Source organism: Dendrobates tinctorius, unplaced genomic scaffold (assembly GCF_039654945.1).
Source record: "Dendrobates tinctorius isolate UK_male_01 unplaced genomic scaffold, ASM3965494v1 ptg000032l, whole genome shotgun sequence".
In the NCBI taxonomy this organism is placed as follows: domain Eukaryota; kingdom Metazoa; phylum Chordata; class Amphibia; order Anura; family Dendrobatidae; genus Dendrobates; species Dendrobates tinctorius.
The window spans coordinates 15,171,731-15,198,303 of record NW_027361700.1 but is presented as its reverse complement, the minus strand read 5'-3'; the positions used below and the strand labels follow the sequence as shown (position 1 = coordinate 15,198,303).

The following is a 26,573-nucleotide window of genomic DNA, read 5'->3' as shown; positions in this document are numbered from 1 at the left end:
TTAGTGCATAAGCAGTAGGAGAACGCGCCTTAAACTCAGGCAAGAAATTATACGTCTGGAAAAGGGACCACCCTGATCCTTACATAAGGATTTGTATAACTTAAAATAAGCAAAAGCCAACTGGCTAGTAGGGTGGGTGCTGTGTCCCCCAATGAGCGTCTCGGAGAAAAGGATTTTACGGTGAGTACTCACAAAAATCCATGTTTCTACTTCGTCTCATTGGGGGACACAGAGACTGTGGGACGTTCTAAAGCAGTCCCTGGGCGGGATCTTAGCTCACCCAATCCATGCTACTTTGCGCCCCTGATTAGAGGTGCGCAACTGCTGCCTGAAGAATCTTTCTTCCCAGGCTTGCATCCGAGGATGCCTGGGTATGTACGTTATAATGTTTGACAAACGTATGCAAACTGGACCAGGTAGCTGCTTTGCACACCTGTTCCGCTGAAGCTTGGTGTCGCAGTGCCCATGAGGCACCCACTGCTCGAGCCGAGTGTGCCTTGATCCCTGCCGGAACCGGCGTGCCACTGATTTCATAAGATTCCTGAATCGTCAGGCGAACCCATCTGGCCAAAGTCGCTTTGGACGCAGCAAGCCCCTTCCGTCTCCCTTCTGGGATCACGAATAGAGAGTCTGTCCGGCGGAAAGATGCTGTCCTTGTCACATACCTCCTAAGAGCTCTTACCAGATCCAGTGTGTGCAAAGCCTTTTCTACCTTGTGCACCGGTGCCGGGCAAAACGAAGGTAAGACAATGTCTTCGTTGATATGGAATGCAGAGACAACCTTCGGCAAGAAGGGGGGAGCTGGCCTTAAAACTACCTTATCCTTATAAAAAGTCAAGAACGGCGGTTTACAAGATAAAGCCGCCAATTCCGAAACCCGCCTAATAGACGTAATAGCTACCAGAAAAACGACTTTTCTGGACAGGTAAGGTAAGGAGACTTCTTGCAAGGGTTCGAAGGGGGGCTCCTGAAGGGCTCTGAGCACCAAGTTCAGGTCCCATGATTCCGTCGGCGCCTTATAGGGGGGTACTAAATGTGCGACCCCCTGCATAAACGTCTTAACCTGCCAGACCGAAGCGACCTTTCGTTGAAAAAGGACCGACAGGGCCGAGATTTGCGTCCTGAGCGAACTCGGAGCCAGCCCTGCGTCCAGCCCTGCCTGCAAAAAAGCCAGTACGTTGGGGGTTGAAAAAACCAGAGGAGCCACTCCGCGATCCCTACACCAACGGAAAAAAACTTCCCAAGTCCGATGATATACCTTCGCCGAGGAAGGTTTTCGGGCACTCACCATCGTGGCCACCACATCGCGCCTGAATCCTGCCTGTGTTAACAGCCAAGATTCAATGGCCACGCCGTCAAACACAGGGCCCCCAAGTTCGGATGGTAGATCGACCCCTGGGACAGCAAGTCCGGTCGATCTGGTAGACGCCAGGGTACGTCCACCACTAGCTGAACCAGATCTGCATACCAGGCCCTCCGAGGCCAGTCTGGCGCTAGCAGAATTGCTGGAACCTTCTCTCTCCTTAACTTTCTGATGACCCTTGGAAGCAGAGGTAGCGGGGGGAACAAGTATGGGAGACGAAACTGGCTCCATGGAAGCACCAGAGCGTCTGCTGCGATCGCCTGCGGGTCGAGGGATCGAGCGACGAACCTTTGCACTTTGGCGTTCTCTCTGGATGCCATAAGGTCTACGTCTGGTGTCCCCCACCGTTGGCAGATCTGTTGAAAAACCTCGGGGTGCAGGGACCATTCCCCTGCCGCGACCCCCTGTCGGCTGAGAAAATCTGCCGCCCAGTTTTCGACTCCCGGAATGTGCACCGCTGAAAATACCACGTGGTTCTTTTCGGCCCAACGCAGTACCAGTCCAACCTCGCGCATGGCTGTTTGGCTGCGCGTGCCCCCCTGATGGTTGACATATGCTACTGCTGTAGCATTGTCCGACTGAATGCGCACCGGCCGGTGTCTCAGGAAACACTGAAAATGTTGCAGGGCCAATCGTATTGCCCGTATCTCCAGAATGTTGATCGGGAGAATTATCTCCTGAATGGACCACCGCCCCTGGGCTGTGTGACTCTGGAAAACTGCTCCCCAACCTTGCAGGCTTGCATCGGTCGTCACCACCAACCACTGTTCCGGGGGAAAGGGTTTCCCCTGGACAAGAGACGAGTCGCGAGTCCACCACCGGAGTGATTGTCGGACCAGCGGAGACAAATTGCACCGATGACTGAGGGATAGCAACCTTCTGTCCCATGCTGACAAGAGCGCATGCTGAAGCGGACGGAGATGGAACTGGGCAAACGGGATTGCCTCCATCGCCGCCACCATTCTGCCCAACACACTCATGCCGTACCGGATGGATCTGGAGCCTGGCTGTAGAAGGTTCCGTACCCCCTGTTTGATCTTTCGCGCTTTGTCCTGAGGGAGGATCACCAGCCCCCGGGAGGTGTTGAAAACCATGCCTAGGAATACAATTCTCTGGGCTGGAACCAAGGACGATTTGTTCCGATTGATCAACCAGCCTAGACGCGCCAGGGTATCCAGCGTGATACTGACATTCTCCTGGCACGCCTGAAAGGACGGCCCCTTTACCAAAAGGTCGTCCAGGTAAGGTAGTACCGTTATGCCCCGAGCATGCAGGATGGCCATAACCACCGCCATTATCTTCGTAAAGACTCTGGGAGCAGTGGCCAGACCGAAGGGCAGAGCAACAAATTGAAAATGTCGCCCTCCGATCGCAAAACGCAGGAACCTCTGGTGTGGAGGAAAAATCGGAATGTGCAGATATGCATCCTGCACATCGATCGAGGCCAGGAACTCCCCTGGATCCATGGCTGCAATGACCGAACGGAGGGATTCCATCCGGAACCGCCTGACTCTGATGAATTTGTTTAGGATTTTTAGATCTAATACTGGCCTTACTGTCCCGTCCTTTTTGGGGACCGAAAACAGGTTGGAGTAAAAACCTTGTGTCTCTTCGCTTTTCGGTACTGGGACAATGACCCCATTGCGCTGTAGCGTCATTATGGCCTGTAACAAACTCTCCGCCTGCGACTCTGTTCCGGAAAGCCGGGAATGGAAGAATCGCCGTGGCGGGAGCCCGAGAAACTCTATCTTGTACCCGGACGATATCAATTCTGCCACCCAAGCGTCGCGTGCCACTGCGACCCAAACGTGGCTGAACTTAAGTAGGCGTCCGCCCACTCTGTCGTCCGAAGGTACTAAGCGCCTCGAGTCATTTTGCTGGAGGCTTTTGGGATCTGGCCCCCCTTGTTCTGGGCAAACGGCCTCGGCCTCTACCCAGCGGATTGGCTCTGTAAGAGATTTGCCTTTCCCTAATCTGACCATCATTTGCGGAGGTGGATGCTCTGGCCGAAGACCCCCTCCAGGGGTTACGAAAAGGCCGAAAGCGCCTCTGTGTCTGCCTGAATGCTGGCCAAGTCCTCTGCTGCGGGAGGAAACTACTCCTCCCCCCTGTGGCTTCTGAGATAAGCTTATCAAGCTTCTCACCGAACAACCGATTGCCCTGAAACGGCAATGAGGTCAAGGACTTTTTGGAGATAGAATCCGCCTTCCACAATCTCAGCCATAATGCTCGCCTAATGGCGATCGCATTTGCTGCTGCCACCGCAGAACACTCGGCCGCGTCCAGAGAGGCGCTGACGAGAAAATCACTTGCCCCTAAAATCTGATTTGTCACCTCCAAGACCTCCGCAGGCAGGTCTCTGTCTTGGAGGGCATTCTGCAGAGCGTCCGCCCACGAAACCATGGCCTTAGCCACCCAAGTAGCCGCAAAGGAGGGGGCAAGGGCCGACCCCGCTGCCTCATACACCGAGCGGGCAAGCCCCTCTATAAGGCGATCAGTTGGGTCCTTGATAGAAGAACCGCTGGGTATCGACAATAGCGATCTTGACGCTAAACGAGATACCGGTGGGTCCACTACTGGCGACTCCACCCATCCCTTATGGAGTTCAGGAGGAAACGGATACTTAGCTTGCAGCGCTTTTTGCATTGCAAAACGCTTATCCGGGTGTTCCCTATGTTTCTGAACTAGCTCCTCGAACTCCGGATGCGTGGCAAACCTTCTATGCGGTCGCCTGGTCTTTTTGAAGGAGACCTTGTGACCTGAGGCCGTGGACACATCGTCCTCGATCTCTAAAGTCTGGTTGACTGCCTCAATGAGGCTGTCCACCGAGTCTTGGTATCCCAGGCTTTCTGGATTCCAGGCCTCCTCCTCGCCCTCATCCTGCTCGCTTCCTGAGCTCGGCGACGGGGAACGAGATACCCTAATACCCGCCACCGAAGCCCCAGAGGGTCCGGCCGACGGGGAACGAGCTCTTTTGCTATGAGCTTGTCTGGTGCTGGAGCGGCCTCTAACGGTCGGAGGGTCCTGAGACGTGGACGAGCTGTCTTCCGCTGGCAGACCACCATCCTTGTCCCTACCTGGGCCTTGGAGAGACTCAATTGCTTTTGCAAGGGATATCATAGAGTTTGATAAAGACACCGCCCATTCTGGAGGGTCCTGACCTCTGGGCTCTGCAACAGTGGGGGGCTCCTGGGCTCGCTCCGACTCGCAGGCTTCACAAAATTTACCCGGCTGTGCTTTAGGCAGCCTGACCCCACAGGAAACGCAAACAGCGTATAGGAAAGAGTGAGCTTTCCCTTTGCCAGACATATTGCAAGGTAGGGTAGGAGGAGGAGGATAACCCCTTCCTTGACTACTAGTGCGGCACTCGCAACGGGGATGCACTTACCCACCGGTAATGGCCCAACTTTGCGTCTCTTCCGTGCAGCGTTACCCGCCGGGGCACTCGCACTCCAGGAGATAGGGGGCGGCTTCCGGCCCCACTTCGGCGAGGAAATGCAAGGAGGGGGGCGGGAGGTCCCCGGTAACTGTGCGCGCCCGCCGCTCTCCGCCCCCGGAAGTTAGTGGGCGGGGCTTCCGGCTATCCCCGGAAGTCGGCGGGCGCGCGGACTCCGGACCTCCCCATACAGTGGGGACCGTGGCCGCCCGCGGGTCTCTGGCCGCCCTCCACGTGCGGCGTTGGAGGGAGGGGGCGGGAGCTCCCTGGTCACTGTGCGCGCCCGCCGCTCTCCGCCCCCGGAAGTTAGTGGGCGGGGCTTCCGGCCATCCCCGGAAGTCGGCGGGCGGGCGCGCGGACTCCGGACCTCCCCATACAGCGGGGACCGTGGCCGCCCGCGGGGCTCTGGCCGCACTCCACGTGCGGCGTTGGAGGGAGGGGGCGGGAGCTCCCCGGTCACTGTGCGCGCCCGCCGCTCTCCGCCCCCGGAAGTCGGCGGGCGGGCGCGCGCTCACGGATCTCCTGCTTACCCACCAGGGGCAGCGCCGGGTGAGAGACGGACTACCTGGTCAACCAAAGGTGAGCCGGGCCGCCGAGGGGGCTCCACGGAGGTGCTTCTCAACCCCATCCCTGGGCAGGGAGGGGGAGGCTACTGTACCGCTCTCCGCTTCAATCCCTGGCTTACCTGCGCCTCCAACTCCACCCCTGGACTCACTACCTAGGGGTGGTAGGGGCATTTCCACGTTGCAGGAGAGAACAACGTGGAGGATCGCTCACACGTGCTCGCCCGTTGGGGACGATGGGGAAACCGCAATCCTCTTATCAGGATGCGTTGCCGCCTCTTTCAAAATAAAAAAGAAAAATAGTTGTCTGGGGAAAAGTCCCAGATGTGTCCCTCGGTGCGGGAGAGAAACACGTGGAGGGTTACTCACACGTGGTCGCCCGTTGATGATTTGGGGAGATCGGATCCTCTCTATAGGATCCGTCGCCCCTGTCTTATCTTCATAGAGGGAAAAAAAAAAAAAAAAACCTAGTCTGGAGCTCCAGACTGCGTGTGCCTCCATCAGACACTAAGCAAAAAACTGAGTTACGCCCGGTCTGGGGGCGAGGGTGTATGCGGCGGAGGAGGAGCTAACTCTTTTTTTGTATACTTAGTGTCAGCCTCCAGACGGCAGAAGCACACACCCACAGTCTCTGTGTCCCCCAATGAGACGAAGGAGAAAATAAAACTAAAATGTGGTTGCATAATTGGGGATGTGGTTGTGTTCAGAACTAAAAGCCCTTTTACATTTAGCGATGCACCAGTGATCCCGACCACGATACGACCCGGTCAGGATCGCTGGTGCATCGCTACATGATCGCTAGTGAGCTTTCACACAGAAAGATCTCACAGCGATACAGCGGACGATACTTACCTTTCAGACGCGGCGATCCTGACGTCCTCCCGCCCGCCTCCACACGTTGCTCGTCGGCGCCAGAGGAAGCCCAGCAGGAAGCGCCCGACGAGAAATGGAGCCGGCCGATCTCGCGTGATCAGCGATGGACAGCGGGGGAGCCGGTCGGAGGTAAGTATCACACATAGCGATATCGCTATAACGTCACAAAATCGGTGACGATATTGCTAGCGATATCGCTATGTGTAAAACCCCCTTAACTAATCACATTTACGGTCGAGCTACACAATAGTCAGGACACAGCTGATATAATTTACAATGATTCTGATTGACCCCATATAACGTTTAGCTGCTCTAGTAGGAGTTTCCTGATATTTCCTTAGTTACATTTTACAAGAAAAGCCATGGTCTGTAAACAGCCAAGAACACAGAAAAGGGATCTCATTGTTGAAAGTTGTCAGTTAGAAATGTACAAGGCATTCGTTGTACCAAGGACCACTATGAACACGGTCATCAAGTAGTGAGGTCCCTCTAAATTAGACTGGGATGCTGCCAAAAGGTCTACAGCAATATTAAAGGAGCTGCAGGAATTTCTGGCAAGTACTGCATATGACAGCAATCTCCCATAAGCCTCATAAGTCCAGCCTGTAGGTTTGGGTGCCAATAAGAAAGCCTTTTATTACAAATAAAAACATCCAAGCCATGCTATGTCTTGCCAAAACCTACATCAAGTCTGCCAAAAGTTTGCGGGAAAACGTGTTATGGTCTGATGAATTTTGGACATAGTTCCAAAACGAAAGTTTGGCGAAAAGCCAACACTATGCATCACCAAAAGAACACCATACTCACAGTCAAGCATGGCGAAAGCAGCATTATGCTTTGGGGCCGTTTATGACCAGTTGGAACTGGAATTTTAGAAAAGGTGGAGGGACTTATGAACAGTTCCAAATATCAGTTAATTTTGCAACAAAACTTTCAAGCATCTGCTAAACCGCTGAAGATGAAGAGTATTTTCGTCTTTCAGCATGACAATGACCCGAGCATAATACCTCCAAATCAACAAAAATGGCTTCACTAGAACATCAAAGTTAAGGCATTGTCCAGCCAGAGATCAGACCAGAATCCATTTGAAAATCTGTGTGTTGAACTGAGCAGGTGACGCCCTCAAAATATGACAGATTAGGAGCAGTACTGCAAGGAAGAGTGGTCAAAGATTGCCAATTCTACATGTGCCATGTTGATGGCCTCCTACTGAAAAAAAATGAATGCTGTGGTAAACTCAAAGGGTACTTCAACAAAGTATTAGTTTAAGGGTGTGCATATTTATGGAAGCACATCATTTTAGTTCTTTTTCCATCCAAAAAGATTTGTTTTTCAATTGAATTGCACAGATTATGGATGACATTAAAAGAATGGAATATGTTTTAATCCTAAATGTCTGTCTAATGTAATAATCTAATCTCTTTTCTAGTATACCTTGCTCAAAAGGTCCCTATCGATCCTTCAATATGGTTTCCAACTGCTTTATTTTTTACCTACTTTCTGTTTTACGACGCTTTGCCTGAGAACCCCAAATGCATGCTGCGATACTCAAGCAGGACATCATAAGGGTGGAGAGGCTGCAGTCACTACTGGAGGCTCTGCCCTCACCCTGAAATGCCAATTGGGGTGGCGGGGCTGGTCTCTGCTCACTGGGCAGTCTCCTTAAAATGACCACTGACAGTGCGCTCTCTTGCCGGCTCATCACTTCTCATCAGAGCCGGAAAGGGAACGCACTGTCACTGTGCAATAAAACGAATACTGCACAATGACAAGAGCCTACTGAGGATATGTTGGAATTGACAAATGATGCATGATCAGTAGAGCCCAGTCTCTGAAACTGAGGTCGCCTCTGCCCCTGGTGATGTCTTGTTTGAGAATCTAAACATGCACTGGGAGCTCTCAACCGAAGCACAATCAAACAGGGTAGGTATTTTAAAAAACAAAAAGCAGCTAGACAGTGTAGTGACAAAGCGAAGTAATTTTTGATTAAAGTATATTAGAAAAGACATTAGATTACCACATTAAATAGACTTTTGGCAATTTATCAGAGGTGTGTAGGCTTTTTATATCCACTGCATATACGACTGCACCCCCGAATGTATCAAAATTGTCATATTTCACATAAAGCTTACTGCGCCTCAAAAACAAAGATAAACCACATCCTGACCCTTTATTGGGTCTAGAATCCCACAACATATCGTACAAGTACAATATAGTCAATGTGCTGAGATAAAGTAAGGATGTGTAAAGCAATATAAGTAGCTTATAGCTGCAACCAGCTCCCACATGGGTTTACAAGAGCACAATGAATGGACACATTTTTAGTCTTCATGTGTATCATTTCATTTGGGAAGGGCAAATTTACTTTTCTGATATAGCATCGTTTGTCTTTCTTAATTTTGCGATTGTCTGCTTTATACACCCCGATTTATGTTCCAATTATTTTTCCTTCGTGTTGGCTGTGTTTCTATAGTTTTTGTATTGTACGTATACAATGTCCTCTCAGTAGGAAACACCAGGGTTCAGGATGTGGTTTATGTGAGAGCTTTCTTTATAAAAGTTCATACCAGCACACACACACAAAAAAAAAAAAGCAATATTGATAAATGTATTTGTTAAGAGATGCATTTTATATATTCATTTGTCCTTATGTGTTACTGATTATATAAACCATGTTGGTGTGTACTCTATTCGATTTGTGGTGCGCACATAAATTGTTTGTCTTGAAACCATGTTTAGGCCGAGTTCACATTGCATTTAGCCTCTGAGTTCATGACTATCGGAGGTTCTATCTGAATCTAATAAAAAAAAAAAAAAATTACAAAAAAAACCAAAACAGGATTCAAATGGGATCCCAACAACTGAATCATAAATGTGGAAGCTAAATGTAGTGTGAACTTAGCCTAAGGACAGTTTTACATACCCATGTATCATAGACCGTGTTCGTTTCTCCACACCCAGTACAACCGCCGGTCTCCCGATATGAGCTAACTGTCTCATATATTCTTACGAGGCAGTAAGTTAAGGTCAGGAGATATGGCAGTCGGGCTGGGTTTTGCAATGTGAGCATCATCTGTCTTTCATGAACCTTTTAAACCGGCCTTAGTCTTTAGCTACATGGTGAAGTCTAGTGCAGTATCGATGATACTACTACCTTATCCCCACCAATGATAGCATGTCAGATTGAAGCAGGGCTGCAGTTTCCCACAATGTCAATTGTAGCTCACATATGTACCAATAGCTCTTGATGTAGCTTCTGCTTAAAAAATTTTGTGCAAAATGTTTAGATGGCAAATACATAAAAAGATTTGAAAATTTCTTATAACCTTATTTTCTTCACAACATAATATAGCACACAGATCAAAAGTTGGAAGCTAGAAATGTTTCTATTTTATTTGAAAAAATTAGCATATTTAGGAATTGATGTCAGCAACACATCTCAAGAAAGTTGAGACAGGGCCATGTCTACCAATGCATAGCATCCCTTCTGCTATTCACAACAGTCTGTAAACGTCTGGGTTGTGAGGAGACCAACTGCTGGAGTTTTGGGACAGAAATGTTGTCCCATTGTTGTCCGTAGGATTCTCCCTGCACTGTAGTTCTAGGTCGTCTTTTCTGTATTTTTCGTTTGATTGTGCGCCAAACATTTTTCTATTGGTGAAAGCTCTGGACTGCAGGTGGCCAGTTAATCACCTGAACTCTTCTTCTGTGGATCCATGGTATTGTGATGGATGCAGTCTCTGGTTTAGACTTGTGGTGATGAAATATTTAAGGCATTCCCTGAAATAGTCATCTCAATGGGAACATACATTGTTCCAAGACCTGTATATAATGTTCAGCATTGATAGTGCCTTTTAAGATGTGTAAGTTGCCCATGCCACAGGCACTAACGCAATTTTAAGTTGAGGAACATTTTTCTGAAATTTTTAGATGCAGTTGTAAGCAAATTGGTGATCCTCTGACTGCCTTTGCTTCTGAGAGACTCTGCAACTCTAACATTCTCTTTTAATACAGCCATGTGACATAGCTGAAAACTGACCCTCCACCTATTTTTCAACGGTGCCACTTATTTTTCCAGAATGTTAACACTGTTCCAATTTTTTTGAGATGTGTTGCTGCCTTCAATTTCCTAATGAATTAATTTTTTTTCAAATTACATGGATAAATGTATAACTTTCAACTTATGATCTGGGTTTATGTTCTGTAGTGAATAAATATTGGTATAAGAGATTTCTAAATCATTGCATTCTTGACATTTCACACAGTGTCTCAACTTCTTCATAATTGAGGTTGAAAAATGCAACGTGAGTAAACGCAGTTTGATAGAAACTATAATAGGCATTTGATCCAAAATTTAGTCAAATCACAAGCATTTCTTCTAATGGGCACTTACCTAGAAGCTGTGTTTGTGGTGCTGTCCGAATTGCCTGCAACATTTCCTTCACTCTGGCATGCTGACTGACTACCATGAAAGTTTGCCCAACAAACAACGGTAACAATGCCTGAAGGTGGGACTGGCCTAGAACCTTTCTTATTACCTGTGTGCAGACATAAATGGATGGGGTCACCAGGAAAGTTCTTATTCTCAACAGCTCAATTTCTAAAGTTGTTTTTAGTCTACCATCAATACCTGTAGAGGGAAAATCTTAATGTAGATCTCATGTTTGTAGAGTCTGTGTCGAAGATGTAAAAAATCTTCATTCCCAATTGAATTGCGCTGAAATACGGCCACCAACTTATTCTCCTGGATGACCGTCCCGAGCTGAGCACATAGAAACTTCTCGAGTAAGTTTTCCTGAAAGAAAAAAGATGCATTGCCATGAAGGTTTGTGTTTTTCCTCCTTTTCTTGTGTCTCAACGTAAAAAAAAAAACAAACAGGAATTTTCTTATAGCAAGTGAGAAAAAACCTGTATGGATACTGTGCTCAAAAAAATGAATGTGGATCACATTATTAAAGGGGTTTTCCGAGCTTGAGCTAAATTTTTGCAGTCACTCAATGTGTTGGCGAATCCTGACATTGTGCACTTCGCTCACTGTCAGGATTGCCCGCAACTGTCAGACTGAGCTGGTGGTCACATGCCAACCAAATTCCCATCCATTTCCCTCAATAGAACATTGAAAGATGCGAATGGCATGTGGTCACTAGTATGCAAAAAGCAATGTGTTTTAATTGAAAATCTATTAAAGGGAATCTGTCACCTATTTTTTGGCATATAAGATGCGGCCACCGCCATCAGGGGCTTATCTACAGCATTCTGTAATGCTGTAGACAAGTCCCAGATGTAACCTAATAGATAAGGAAAACGAGTTAGATTATACTCACCGGGGGGCGGTCCGGGTCCATTGGGTGTCACGGTCCGGCGCCTCCCATCTTCTAGCGATGACGTCCTCTTCTTTGCTTCCTGTCGCAGCTCCGGCTCAGGCGTACTGCTCTGCCCTGTTGAGGGCAGAGTAAAGTACTGCAGTGCGCAGGCGCCAGGAAAGGTCAGAGAGGTCCAGCGCCTGCGCACTGCAGTACTCTGCTCTGCCCTCAACAAGGCAGAGCAGTATGCCTGAGCCGGAGCTGCGACAGGAAGCAAAGAAGAGGACATCATAGCATAAAAATGGGAGGCGCCGGACCCGGACTGCGACACCCATCAGACCAGACCAGACCCGGACCGCCCCTGGGTGAGTATAATATAACTCATTTTTCTTATCTTTCAGGTTACATCGGGGGCTTATCTACAGCATTACAGAATGCTGCAGATTTGCCCCTGATGGCGGTGGCCACAGCTTATATGCCAAAAAATAGGTGAGATTCCCTTTAAACTTACTAATATGTTTATACTAATCATATTAGAATTAGGTATACTTAAATTGTGAAAGATGTCCAGATTTCGTTCCACTCCTGCATTGGTTTTGACAAAGAAGAGACTTTCGCAACCCTCTGTGTCTGCATCAAACTTAATTCAGAAAAGGACATGGCGATTGGTTTCAACTGTACTGTAAAGCCATTCACATAAACGACACAGAGGTGGAGAGGGGATCTATCCTGTGTCGAAACCAAGTGGAGCTTCCATGACCTAGGACCAGTACTGAAATCTGAACATCAGGAAGTTTGAAAACTTCTCATTCAGCTGGAAAACCCCTTAAATACATTATAAACCGTGTTCCAAATTATTATGCAAAAAGAGTTTAGGAGTGATAAGGTTAGAATTTTTTTGTTTGTCATTTAAACTCACTGATGGTGATGTATGTGTGTCAGGGCTCTTTATATCATTGAAAGCAATTGCAGATACCTGTGCAAATTAGTTTGGCAGGTGTGTCGAAATAAAGGCAAGACTACTTAAGAAGGCTGTTCCACATTATTAAGCAGCCTACATTTTTTGCCAAAATGGGAAAGAAAAAGGATGTGTCGGCTGCTGAGAAGCAACAAATTGTGGAGTATTTAGGTCAAGGCATGACTACAATCAACATTGCCAAGACACTTCATCGTGATCATCGCACAATCAATAAGTATGTAGCTGATTTCCAGCACACGCGTCTGCGTGCTGATAAGGAAAAATTGAGGACTCTTTCCAACAGGCAATTGCGTCAGGTTAAAAGAGCAGCTGCAAAAATGCCTTGTCATAGCAGCAGACAAGTTTTTGAAGCTGCTGGTACCTCCAACGTCCCCCGAACAACAAGATGCAGGGTCCTTCAGAGGTTTGCAGCTGTGCATAAGCCATCCTGTCGACCACCTCTATCCACTGCACACAAGCAGAAACAGCTCCAGTGGGCCAAACGATACATGAAGACTGACTTCCAAACTGTTTTGTTCACCGATGAGTGCCGTGCAACGCTCGATGGTCCAGATGGATGGAGTGGAGGATGGCTCGTTGATGGACACCCCATGAAAACATGGCTAAGGCGCCAACAAGGAGGAGGTGGAGTAATGTTTTGGGCTGGAATCATGGGGAGAGAGATTATCGGCCCCTTTAGGATCCCTGAAGGGGCAAAGATGAACTCCATAATCTATGTGGAGTTTCTAAAACAGCACTTCCTGCCATGGTTCAAGAGGAAGAACCGTGCTTTCCGCAGCAAGATCATTTTCATGCATGATAATGCACCGTCTCATGCTGCAAATAACACATCTGCATCTCTGGCTGCTATGGGCATAAAAGAGGATAAACTTATGGTGTGGCCACCATCTTCCCCTGACCTCAACCCCATTGAGAACCTCTGGAGCATCATCAAAAGGAGTGTCTACGATGGCGGGAGGCAGTTCACATCTAAGCAACAGCTCTGGGAGGGTATTCTGTCCACATGCAAAACAATTGAAGCACAAACCATCCAAAAACTGACAAATTCAATGGATGAGAGAGTGCAGAAGCTTCTTTCCAACAAGGGGTCCAATGTGCAAATGTAACATCACCTAGAATAAAGTTTTGACTTGAAAACTGTTTGATTTCATTTTGTAATAAGCTGATAATGCTTATAATTTCACAATTCACCAATTGTTCAAAATAAAAATAAAAAGGTTGAAAACTCTGCTGTGCATAATAATTTGGAACATGCATTTTGAGTGTTTCTTATTTTTAAAAATATACTGTTTTCATAGGCAGTTTGTTCAAAAACAATGCAATTATACTAGAATATTAGATGACTGGAAAATAACAATGACTGCAATTCATATAGGTAATTTAGAGAAAATATGAGGAAATATTTTTTGCATAATAATTTGGAACACAGTGTAGAAAGGGACTCTAAATAATTAGGCGCAAAAATATTCCAGTTTTTTTCGATTCCACATTTTACTTCTTTGAGCTGCAGTATTTGCTCCAGAACTGATCATCTTATCGTAACTGGTATCAGTAAGCCACAAACAAGTACTAAAAAGGGGAGACCATTACTGCATTAACAAAGCTATAGTTAGCAAAAATAAGACACTCCGATATGGCGCTGGAATTCTGGATTCTAAAACATATTCAGAATAGTGTTTTGTATAAAGATGACTTTTTTATGACATCGTACTGCTGCTTGCACGTCTATCAATGCTGGAATTTGTCCTAACCTGGAAAAACGCTGGTAAATTGATAAGGATTATGTTTTACATATTCTTTTACTAAGGGTAGAAACAGCCAAATTACATCCCACGTTCAAGTATGGAAAGCAGACTCGTGGCCCTACACACGTAGAAAAATGTATACCCTATGATCACTGAGGGGCCACCGGCCCATTCTAAGGCCTCAGAACACTACTAGTGGAAGCCCCAAATAGGATTTGTACATTCCTCCTCAGAGCTTACAATCAACATCTTTCCAGCAAATAGGTGATAAAGGTTTGCTGTGAAATAACCTTTTAAACAGTAAATAATATGAAGCAATGTATAGATCCCACAATATCTTCTATGCCTGGCTTCATCTACATCCCAAAATTACCTTGCCGGTGTCGTCAGCTACGACCGTGGGCTTCACGCAGCTTTCACTTATGGCTGGCTTAGGTGCAATGTATTTGGTAAGTGCCAAAATCTTCTGCCTCTCAAAGTGAAGGGCCTTTTTGTGACGAGTGACAGCTTTGGATTTATGGCGAACACACTGCAGGGATGGGAGCCGAGCTGAGGAGGAGGAAAAACGGGGGTCAATACATCTACGTAACTAAGAAAATCATCTACAGCGTATCCTGCTTCTTCTCCATCTTCAGGCACAAGAACACTTTCTTTTCTCCTATAAGGCTCCCACCTTTGAAGAAATTAAGAGATGATAAACTCTCCCTCTATTCAGGTCTATGTGATTAAAGGAGTGGCCCAAAGACCAAATTAATATTCATCCTAAATCCCCTTCTATGCAATGCCATAATATACACTATTTTAGTACTTACTTGAATTAAAAATTCCCTATATTTCCATAAATACAGTATCTAACTTCTTTTCCACTTCCTTTTTGATAACGCATTGTTTAAGAATCCCAGTGCAGGCTGGGATACTATAGAAGTGTCATCAGGGGACAGAAGCTACGGTCGCTTCTGCTCTCTCCCTGAAACGAAGCATCATTAGTGACGCTCGTTTCAGGGGCTAGTGTTGTGAGTTCATTTTCTGGTTCACCAGTTGTGAGTTCTCCTTCCAGACTCCATCTGGTGGTAACAGGAGGTAGTGAGGCTGATTTGATCGGTGGAGATCTGCCACCTGAGAATAAGGATGACGATTGGACCTCAGGAGTCTCAGATTGGATTTAAGACAGCCGACACCCTATTCAGTTGCTGGCGTTTCCTTCTGGCTTGTCAGCTCTTGGTTTTCAGCTCTGTTCCAGTCATCTAAAGCTAAGTTTTTCTGCTAATGTTCACACTTGATTTTGTTGGTCTATTCAGTTTTTTGTGTGGTCAGCCAGCCCCAGCTGGGGGCTGTGCTGAATTTCCACTCTTATTTATCAGTATTTTGCCAATTTGCTTTTTGTCCCTTACTAGTTTGGTCTCTTTTTGCTCTGTCTCAGAATATTTCATAGTGCTGATATAGTGGGAGAAGTCTAGTGACTTCAGGGTTAATTTTGCTATCAGAAGTGTTGGACATTATTTTTGTAGGGTTTTTTGCAGGTTGCAGACAGTGTCTTTCCTTTCCTTTCTTGTTAGTTTGGGCCCCATCGTTTGCTCAGCCTATTTTGCTGCCTGTGTTTGTGCCTTCATCTTGTTTCACCGTCAATACATGTGTGGGGGCTATCTATTCTTTTGGGGTCTGCTCTGGGGCAGTTAGTTTTCCCCTTTTCATGCTTCAGGCTTATTTAGTCCTCCGGCTGTGACGAAGCGTCTAGGAACATCGTAGGTACGCTCCACGGCTGCTGCTAGTTGTGTGGTAGGATCAGGGATCTGCAATCTGCATAGTTACCAACCTCTCTGGTTTTCTGTGACACCATGTGATGTGTACAATGACAGCACGCTCTGTTGCCGGCTCAGATATGCGGTAACAAACAAGCAACAGAGCACGTAGTCAGAATATCCAGTGTGCAGAGACCAGTGACATCACTTGCAGCGGCGATGGTCTCTGCACACCAGGTATTCTGACAACGCGCTCTGTTGCCGGTTTGTTACTGTTGATATGAGCCAACAACACAGAGTGCACTGTCACTGTGCACATCACATAGTGCAAGAGCAGGAACTAGCCCAGTCCCTGAAATGATTGTCACTGATGACACTTCGCTTCAGGGTGGGGGCAGGGGCTGCACAGTGACCACAGTCTCTACCCCCTGGGATGCTTACACAAAGTATTATCACAAAGTAAGTGGAAAACATGGATTTTTGTGAGTACTCACCATAAAATCCTTTTCTCCGAGACGCTCATTGGGGGACACAGATACTGTGGGTGTATGCTTCTGCCGCTAGGAGGCTGACACTAAGTGAAAAAAAGAGGTTAGCTCCTCCTCCGCAGTATACACCCTCGCCCCTATTGCGGGCGGAAATCAGTTTGGTGCCAAAGCAGTAGGAGGACAACAAATCAGCCTTAATACAGGTACAACATGTCCAAAGGAAAACACCACCGTTATATCAAATAAGTAAACACATTCATTTAAACAAGAGCCAACTGGCTAATAGGGTGGGTGCTGTGTCCCCCAATGAGCGTCTCGGAGAAAAGGATTTTACGGTGAGTACTCACAAAAATCCATGTTTCTCCTTCGTCTCATTGGGGGACACAGATACTGTGGGACATGCTAAAGCAGTCCCTGGGTGGGAGATTGACTCACCGATCCAAGCTACATTCACCTCCTGTTTAAAGGTGCGCCACCATTGCTTGGAGAATCCTTCTACCCAGGCTTGCATCCGCCGAGGCCTGAGCATGGATATTATGTTTGGCAAATGTGTGCAGGCTGGACCAGGTTGCTGCCTTGCAAACCTGTTCCGTCGAAGCCTGCTGCCGAAGCGCCCAAGAGGCGCCCACTGCCCGAGTAGAGTGCGCTCTGATCCTTGCTGGAATCGGCGTGCCTCTAATGCAGTAGGACTCCTGAATAGTCAAACGAATCCATCTGGCTATGATCGACTTTGAGGCAGCGAGTCCCTTCCTGCGTTCTTCAGAGAGCACGAACAGCGTGTCCGTCTGAGGAAAGGGTGCCGTCCGTGACACGTACTTCCGGAGGGCTCTTACCAGGTCTAACGTGTGAAGAGCCTTCTTCCACACGGTGCACCGGTGCTGGACAAAATGAAGGCAAAACAACATCTTCATTGATGTGAAAAAGAGGACACGACCTTCGGCAGAAAAAGAGGGGCTGGTCTGAGGACCACCTTATACCTATGGAAAGTGAGGAACGGAGCTCGGCAGGATAGAGCCGCAAGCTCTGAAACCCGCCTGATGGAAGTGATTGCCACTAGGGGAACAACTTTCCAGGAAAGGTATCCTGAAACAGTTCCAATGGAGCTTCCTGCAGAACGCTTAAGACCATGTTAATAACCCAGGCGTCCATCGGCGCCATATAGGGAGGTATCAAGTGGAACACTCCCCGGATTAAAAGTTTTCGCCTGCAAATTGGCAGTAACCCTGCACTGGAACAGGACGGATAAGGCCGACATTTGTCTCCTGCGGAAACCTGGGGCAAAGCCCGAGTCTAATGCGCTACCGACTGAGCTATCCGGGCTCTCTGAGCCCGACAGGAGAAAAACCAAGATGTTGGAGATCGAGAATCTTAGCAAAGAAACACAGCGCCTCGACATCAAGCAAAGAACACCTTCCAGGTGTGGTGGTAAATTCATGCTGAAGCAGGCCTCCGGGCGCTAATCGTTGTAGCGACCACCTTGCTCCCGAACCCTGCCTGGGTTAGAATCCGAGATTCAACGGCCCTGCCGTCAAACACAGGGTCCCTGAGTTCGGGTGGCAAATTGGCCCTTGAGACAGTAGATCTGGACGCTCTAGCAGGCGCCCAGGAACGTCGGCGAGCAGCTGCCGTAGATCTGCGTACCACGCTCGACGGGGCCAGTCTGGGGCCAGCAGAATCACCGGCCCCCCTTCCGTCTTGCTCCCTTTGCTGACTCTCGGGAGTAGTGGCAGTGGGGGAAATAGATATGGGAGGCGAAACTGGTTCCATGGCAAAACCAACGCGTCCCCCGCGAATGCCTGCGGGTCCCTGGCCCGAGGGACATATGTGGGCACCCTGGCATTCACTCTGGAAACCGTCAGGTCCACATCCGGAGCTCCCCACAGTTGACAAATCTGTTGAAGAACTTCGGGATGTAGAGACCACTCTCCGGATGCAAGACCCTGCCAGCTGAGGAAGTCTGCCACCCACTTTTCCACTCCCGGCATGAGGACAGCCGAAATCACCGGATACGAGCAATTCGGCTGGCTCTGCAGAGGTTTCATCACTTGCTAGCAGGCCGTCCCGTCCGGATTCTATCGGACATCGCCACGGCGGTGGTTTACATAATTCGTCAGGGGGGCACCCGCAACAGAACAACCATGCGCGAGGTGGAGCACGTTCTTCAGTGGGCCGAAGCAAACCACTCCCCAATAAGTTGATCGGGAGGCGTGCCTCCTGTGGCGACCACCGTTTCTGGGTTGTGTGGTGGCGAAACACAGCTCCCCAACCAAGGAGACTGACGTCAATTGTCATTATCAGCCCATGACATGGGGGGAAAGGTTTCCCCTAGGCCAGAGAGGAACTGGTTATCCACCATCCGAGCGACTGCCTGACTTGAGAGGACAGTTTGCACTGTCGATCGAGCGTGAAAGGATTCTTGTCCCAGGCTGACACGAGGCGTGCTGCAGAGGGTGAAGGATGGAATGGAACTGGACGAAAGGTATCGCTTCGATTGCTGCCACCATTTTCCCTAGGATCCTTATCGCGGATCGGATGGTATGAGGGACTGGTTGGCATAGTGTCCGGACTCCCCGCCGGAGACTAGCGCCCTTTCCTGAGGGAGAATTATCAACCCTCAGCAAGTGTCGAAGATCATCCCTAGGAAGGAGATCCTCTGAGCTGGCACAAGGGATGATTTCTTTGCATTGACCAACCATCTAAGCGGCAAGAGTATCTAGCGTGATGTTGACACCTTCCTCACATGCCCGTATTGACGGGCCCTTGACCAAGAGGTCATCCAGATAAGGCAAGACGACTATGCCTCGAGAATGCAGTGTGGCCCTGACAATTGCCAAAACCTTTGAGAACACTCTGGGAGCCGTGGCTAGCCCGAAGGGTAGCGCTACGAACTTAAAATGCTGAACGCTGATGGCGAAGCGTAGCCGCCTCTGATGAGGAGGAAACAATGGGAATATGCAGCAAAGCGTCATGGCTGTCAATTGAGGCCAAATATTCTCACTGTTCCATGTCCGCTATGACTGAACGGAGAGACTCCATCCGGAAATGTCTGATCCTGATGAATTTGTTCAGAAGCTTTAGGTCCAAAACAGGCCTGACAGACCCGTCCTTTTTGGGGACCGCAAAAAGGTTTGAATAGAACCCGAGCTCTTCCATGTTCCGGCACTGGAACAATGACTCCGTTGTGCAGGAGCGACTTGATGGCTCCCAATAGAGCCCTTACCTGGGTATCCACCCTGGGAAGCCGGGAAGGAAAAAAACCTTCTTGGAGGGTATCTGACAAATTCTATTTTGTAACCTGAGGACACCATCTCTTTTACCCATGCGTCGTGATCGATGTTGGCCCAGACGTGGTGAAAACAGAGTAGGCAGCCGCCCACTTGCTGGTGTCGTCTGGTAAAGACCTCGAGTCATTTGGCCGATGATCCTTAGGATCTGGGTCCCCTCGATCTCGCCTCTTGAGCACGCAATGGGTTGGCTCTATATGACCTGCCGCTCCCTATCCTGGTTGGGGCGACCTGAGGTGGCGGAATTGGGCCCCGTAGTCCACTCGGAGTCTTTTAACGCATGACCCCAGACCGTCTCCTATTCGGGTACCGGACCAGGCTCAGGCTGCTTAGCGCCCGCCACCTGACCAATGCCGTCACGCCCGGCCTAGAATGGCCGGTGGCACTGCGAAAGGCCCGAAAACGTGCCTGAACCGGGTGACGAAAAAACGATCTAACCTTCTGTTGGGGGGAGAAACCCGCTCTTTCCTCCTGTGGAGTCGGACATAAGTTGATCCAAAAATAGGCGGCCACACTGATCAGGCAGGGAAGTCAAGGACTTCTTGGAAGTAGAATCGGCCCGCCATGTCCTCAACCATAGAGCCCTTCAGATAGAGATTGCATTAGCGGCAGCAAGTGCTGAACAATTGGCCGCATCCAAAAACGCATTCATTACATAATCTCCGGCTATCGTCATCTGACCTGTGACCTCCGAGATCTCTGCAGGTAGATTCTGCTCCTGCGCGACCTTGTTTAATGTTTCTGACTATGATATCATAGCCTTGGCTACCCAAGTTGCTGCGAACGAGGGAGCGAGTGCAGACCCTGACGCCTCATATACTGAACGAGCTCGGCTCTCAATAAGGCAGTCCGTGGGATCTTTAATCGAGGAAAACCTAGGGACAGATAACAGGGTCTTAGTGGCCAGGCGTGAAACCGGAGGATCCACTATCGAGGATTCCATCCATTGTTTACGGAGGTCCAGAGCAAACGGATAACGCGTTTCGAGTGCCCTTTAACCCGAGAAAAAGGCCTTTTTGGACGTTCTCTGTGCCGCTGTACTATGTCCTCAAACTCAGGGTGAGAGGAAAAAATTCTATGCGGCCGCTTCCCTCGTCTACATGCCACTTTATGCCCCGTAGCCGCTGCGGTATCATCCTCAATCCCCAGGGTCTGATTGATGGCTTCTATGAGGCTGTCCACTGTTTCACGTGACTCTGGAGTGTCCAGGTCAATGGGCTCGTCTGAGTCGCAATCTGAGGTCTGCTCGCTATCAACCACTGGTGACGGGGAGCGAGAAGCAGATCTTACGGATGCCAAAGGCACCGGAAGAACTGGGCGACACCGTGTGGATTTGTTTCCCCCCGGGTCTGCCTGGAGTGAGGACGGCCCCTGCAGGCCGGAGGCTCCTGTGAGGTGGATGTTCCCTCTAAAGGCGGCGACACTGTCCCTGCCCCTATCTGGGGCTTGAAGGGATTCTATTGCTCTCGTAAGCGACACCTTGTACTGTGACAGTGATCGGGCCCACTCTGGGGGATTTGACACATTGGTCGCGGTCGCAGGGGGGGGCTCCTGGGCGCGTTTGGATTCGCAGGCTTCGCATAAACGCTGCTCTGCGCCCGCGGAAACGCAGTCCGACAAGAGATGCATGCCGCGTAAAAGAACGTGTGCGTCTTTGCTTTTTTCGGACATGCTGTATCTGTCCGCTGCTGGGGATATGGAGAAAAGGTAGCCCCTTGTTTTTCCCTAGCATGGCCTCTCGGGCAGCACTTACCCCAGTCCTGCGCCCCCCCGACCTGGATGCTTACTTTAAATCATGCGCCGAAGCCGGGGCCCCGATTTTTACCGCCGATTGCGGGGCGGGCTGCCCGAAGTGACACGCGGCCCCGAGGGCGGAACTTCCGGCCGAAGCCGCGGCCTCAATGGCGTTACTGACAAGCGCAGAGTTCCTGTCCTGACGGATCCAGTCCTCCTCTTGCATGCTAGTGGACGCCGCCTGCTGCGGCTGTGGGCTCCAGCCCGAAAACTTCGCAGGAGCCCTCCCCGACCCTCTCCTCACCGATGATCCTCTTCAGCCTGAGCGCAGGTATGTGAGGGGGTCTTTGATAAAAAACAGGACGGTGCAGGCACCCTAGCTCCATCTAACCCCTTCAGGTGGTGAGGAGAGGGACCGTCCGCCACCTTGCAGCACCGCCGTCTAGCGTTGGTGGAGCAGTGGGGGCCGCACAGACTAGTCTTGTGCCTCTGTGCAAGCCCATGGTTTCAATACCTAGGGGTGGACAGGGCTAAGTCTGGCATAATGTCCCATGTTGCGGGAAAGGATACGTGGAGGGACACTCGCACGTGCTCGCCCATTGATGGTTTGGGGAAATCGGATCCTTTCAATAGGATGCGTTGCCCCTGTCTCATCTTCATAAAATAACAAACAAAAATAGAAGTCTGGGGAAAAGTCCCAGATATGTCCCTCGGTGCGGGAAAGTATACGTGGAGACGATACTCAACGCGTGCTCGCCCGTTGATGGTTTGGGGAGATCGGACCCTTTCAACAGGATCCGTCGCCCCTGTCTCATCTTCATAGTAAACTAAAAAAAAAAAAAAATAGTCTGGAGAGATCCAGACTGTGTGTGCCTCCATAGGACACTAAGCAAAAACTGATTTCCGCCCGCAATAGGGGCGAGGGTGTGTACTGCGGAGGAGCTAACCTCTTTTTTTCACTTAGTGTCAGCCTCCTAGCGGCACAAGCATACACCCACAGTATCTGTGTCCCCCAATGAGGCGAAGGAGAAAAAATAGAAACAACCGTTAGATTGTATAGCGAGGGAAGAATAGGGGATGGTTACTTCAAGTTTATTAGAAAATAGTTTAGATTATGGCATTAAATAGATATGGATTAAGGAGGAAAATTCATTTAATCTTCAGACCACCCCTTTAAGGTTTGGGCTACATAGTGATGGGGGTCGTGTTACATCGCCTGTGATGGTCGCATTGCGACCTTATTGCTTTTTTGGGCAGATCAGTCATAGGAGACTCCACTGAACACTTGATTAACCGATTCCCATTTCCCCCTCCACGTAAATTTAAAGGGATTGTTTTTCTACACATTAGGATTCCGCTCTGCTTGCCGATTTGAGCGGCAATCATGTGACCACACGTGATTTGCATGATACCATGCATGGAGACTAGCTATCCTCAGTATTCCAATGTTACATTGAGAGAAGCAGGAAGAGAAAATAGTCGGTACCTGACCGCAGGAAAGCAAATCACATGACCGGTTAGTTGACAATCACTAGAACTGGCAAGCAAAGTGGAGTCCTAATAGTGTGCATATCACAGACCATTAGGATCCGGCATGGTATGCTGCCTACTACAGGCCATCAGTGGCTGTCCAGAGATAGACATTTATTTTTTTCAGAAACTGCGCCACTATGATCTATAGGTGGTATACTGTATGGAGCTCATGTACATTTAAAGGGAATCTGTCATCAAGTTTTTGCTACCCCATCTGAGAGTAGTATGGTATAGGGGCAGATGATTCCAGTGCTGCTAGCTTCAGTTTTTATAAAACCACTGTGTTATCTTCTGTAGATCTCTCTGAATGCTAAGCTCTGTATAACCCCGCCCACAACACTTATTATCAGCTTTCTGCCTACGCACAGTGTACACAAAAAGCTGCCCATAAGTGGTTATTGAGAACTACTTAACAGCAAGTTTCCCAGTCTTCTGGTGATAATCTCACTACTGATAAAATAGTGATTTTATCAAAAATACAGCAAGCAGCCTAGTAAGTGACACATTGCTAGAATTAGGGTCTCTGTCTGCACATTACCCTGCTCTTTGATTAGATGGCAAAAATCTGGCAACAGGTTCCCTTAAAGAGAATGGGGCTTAAAGGAATTACAACACACTAGCTACAAACCTACCTAAGCAAAACATCTCATCGCCTAACGTATGATGCGGCCACCATCTTGGACTGCAAAATGGGTCGAGAGAAAATCAATTTTATTAATAAGTGGGGGTCTCGAGGTGGCACAATAGCATCTTAAGTTCTCCCATATCTTCTCCTCACATCATGAGACCATTTTCAGAATCGATCACTTCTTAAGAGTCAAAGCCAGTTTTGGGAGGAGCCGGAGTTGGTAAAAATTCACAGCCTCTAGCTTAAACAATTATTTTTCTTTTTTTATATTTTACAATTAATTTATTAACTTTTTCTTTTTTTTAGCAGTAACCTATGATGACCACGGTGTTCTAGTAGTGCCTGATGTTGCCATTTTACTACAGTACGTTTATTACTAGTTATTGGACGTTTATGAAGGGGTCGCAGCTGGGGCGTTGACAAAAACAAACAAACAGGATTTAGGTTTATTAACTCTACAGCCCTATGTAAAACAAAGAAACCACATCTGCTGTTGCGCAAATTAAAGGTGCTGACTGGTAATACAACTGGCCATACATGCCAGATCCTTGAGCTGAATTCACATGAGCCATGCGTTAGAACGGATGCAGCATTTTTTTGTCCGCCTGAAAAAAAATGATTTCAACAGGACCTGTCTTTTTTAACATTAAAAAGTCTATGGACAATGGATCTGTTATACAGGCGTCTGTCTGTTTTTGGGGGCATTTGAAAAGAATCTGTTTTTTTGCTTACCAGATCAGTTTCAAATAGATGATTAGGCTGTGGTCACATGTCCAGTAATCATTAATTAGAACAGATCCAGAAGCAATCCGTTGCAAACACAACTTTTTGTCTGTTTAATTTTTTTTTTCTTTAAACTGATTTCAGCTGGATCCGCTTTTTTTTGCAAGTTAAATCGACATATTTTTTATTCATTTGAAAAGGATCCTTTTTTAGCTTATGGCATATGTTTAAAATAGAAGAAAACTGATGGTTATTTAATGGATCTGTTTTCCATACACTTCAATGTATGTTAAAAAAAAATGAATCCAGTTGAAATCAGTTTTTTAAAAATGGACAAAAAAAAGTTGTGCCTGCATTAACTTTTTTTTTACAATGGACGGCTGCTGGATCCATTCTAAGGCCACAGTCAACGCTGATGTCACTGAGGCTGCGCCGACTCCCCGACTAACCCGTGGTGAACCCGACAGCGTGGGAAAATGTTCAGAAACTTTCCCATGCTAATCAGTTCATCTCCGGTCAGGCGGGGAGGTTCCGCAGGCAGCTTTTCCTTCGTTCCTCTGTGGTTTACAGCCGGGCCGGTTGCATTAGCACCGCTCCCAGTTGTAAACTATTTAACTCCTTCAGATGGATTGCGGCGTGGGACTTGACTGTACGGCGGACAGGTATGGGATATTGTTGCTTTATGATTTTGGATTTCTTACAGGAGAACAGTGGCTTCGATTGGATTGGGCGTTAAATAAAGATGGAAAAAATGTGTGTTTATTTCATTAAAAGTCTTTATTCTTAATGTGTGTTTTTTTTAACCCTTTCAGACTAGTGAATTAATAGTGGATAGGTGTCTTATTGCCAACTCTCCATTATTAACCAGGCTTAATGTTACCTTACAATAGCTAGGTGACATTAACCCCTTATTACCCCATATGCCACCACTACAAGGCAATGGGAATAGAGCGGGTAGGTGCCGAATTGGCGCCTTTCCTGGGGTGGCTGGAGGCAGATTATTTTAGCTGGGGGGGGGGGCGGCAACTACAACGGGTCCCTCCCTAGTCTAATAATTTCTGCCCTCACTGGCTTGTCCCCTCTGGTGGAGAAAATTGCGAGAGAGCCCACGTCAGTTTTTTCCCATGAATTAATCCTTTAATTTAACACCTACAGCTCCAAATTTTAACACACATACACTACTAACATGTGAGTCTCACTGAGATTATATATATATATATATATATATATATATATATATACACACACACACACACACACACACACACACCTATACTATGTGTATATACAGTATCTACTCTATTTTAACCTGTCAGTGTGATTTTACAGTATAGCGCACTGAATTGCCGGCTTTTCTAAAGGACACTGGCGCGTATTTCTCGCAAGTCACAAGCATGGTCCATGTGTAATCCGTTTTTTTTCTCGCCCATAGTCTTGCATTGGCGAGTCTGTGGTGGTCTGTGAGTGGTGGTGTAATAGGGTGCAAGTCGCCACTTCTGTCTTTATCACCCACTCCTGGTTTTGACTTACGGATACTGATGTGAAATACTGAACGTGTGAAAATGGCCTAAGAAGAAATGTTGTCATCATGTTTCTGTTAGAGCACTGCAGTGACATGTGACACTGGCAGCCATACTGCCCACTACTGCTCTGACCGGCAACAGACACAGGGATTCATGGAGATAAAGGATCTAAAACAAAACCTGTCATTTAACTCCACGGCAACCAGTCAGAGCTCAGCTTTCATTTCAGTGCTCCGGAGAATTGAAAGCAGCGCCGTGATTGGCTGCATGGGTGACAAGTCTGTGACGGCTGCTGTCGGCAGACCATGATCCAGGCACCATGTCTGCTGTGCCCACCTGCTCAGTGCTCATCTGGTCCTGGCACGTCACCAGTGTCAGCCATACTGCTGCAGACATCACTGACAAATCAGGCTCTCCTCAGACTGCACCCTGCACTATGAACCGTGCCCAGCCAAACCCTGCCCTCCCGTACCAAGCACACGTCACATGTTGCAGCTCTCACCCAGCTCCCGTGCGGCTCCTCTAACCAGGGTCGCCGCCATTCTTCCGGAAGTGAACGGATGACGCACTGCCTTCTGGGAGCCGGCTGTTTCCTAGCAACGTAAGGACGCGCATGAAGGCAATTTTTTTTTGTAGAACTCCATAGAACATGGCAGGAG

The 26,573-nt window shown here is 48.1% G+C and overlaps 2 protein-coding genes across 2 annotated transcripts in view; one reads left to right on the top strand and one right to left on the bottom strand.

Annotated features, from left to right (window-relative positions):
* Positions 1–26,571, bottom strand: part of MRPL10 (mitochondrial ribosomal protein L10) — a 27,854-nt gene extending 1,283 nt beyond the window's left edge. Inside the window, exons 1-4 of the mRNA XM_073572474.1 lie at positions 26,417–26,571; positions 14,636–14,811; positions 10,866–11,030; positions 10,629–10,773 (exon numbers count right to left, since the gene is read on the bottom strand). Coding sequence (XP_073428575.1) covers positions 10,629–10,773; positions 10,866–11,030; positions 14,636–14,811; positions 26,417–26,456 — 526 coding nt within the window. The 5' untranslated portion in view covers positions 26,457–26,571. The remainder of the gene's footprint in view (positions 1–10,628; positions 10,774–10,865; positions 11,031–14,635; positions 14,812–26,416) is intronic.
* The window catches only part of LRRC46 (leucine rich repeat containing 46), a 53,842-nt gene continuing 53,719 nt past the window's right edge, over positions 26,451–26,573 (top strand). The window contains exon 1 of the mRNA XM_073572472.1: positions 26,451–26,573. Within this exon, the coding sequence (XP_073428573.1) occupies positions 26,564–26,573 (10 nt within the window). The 5' untranslated portion in view covers positions 26,451–26,563.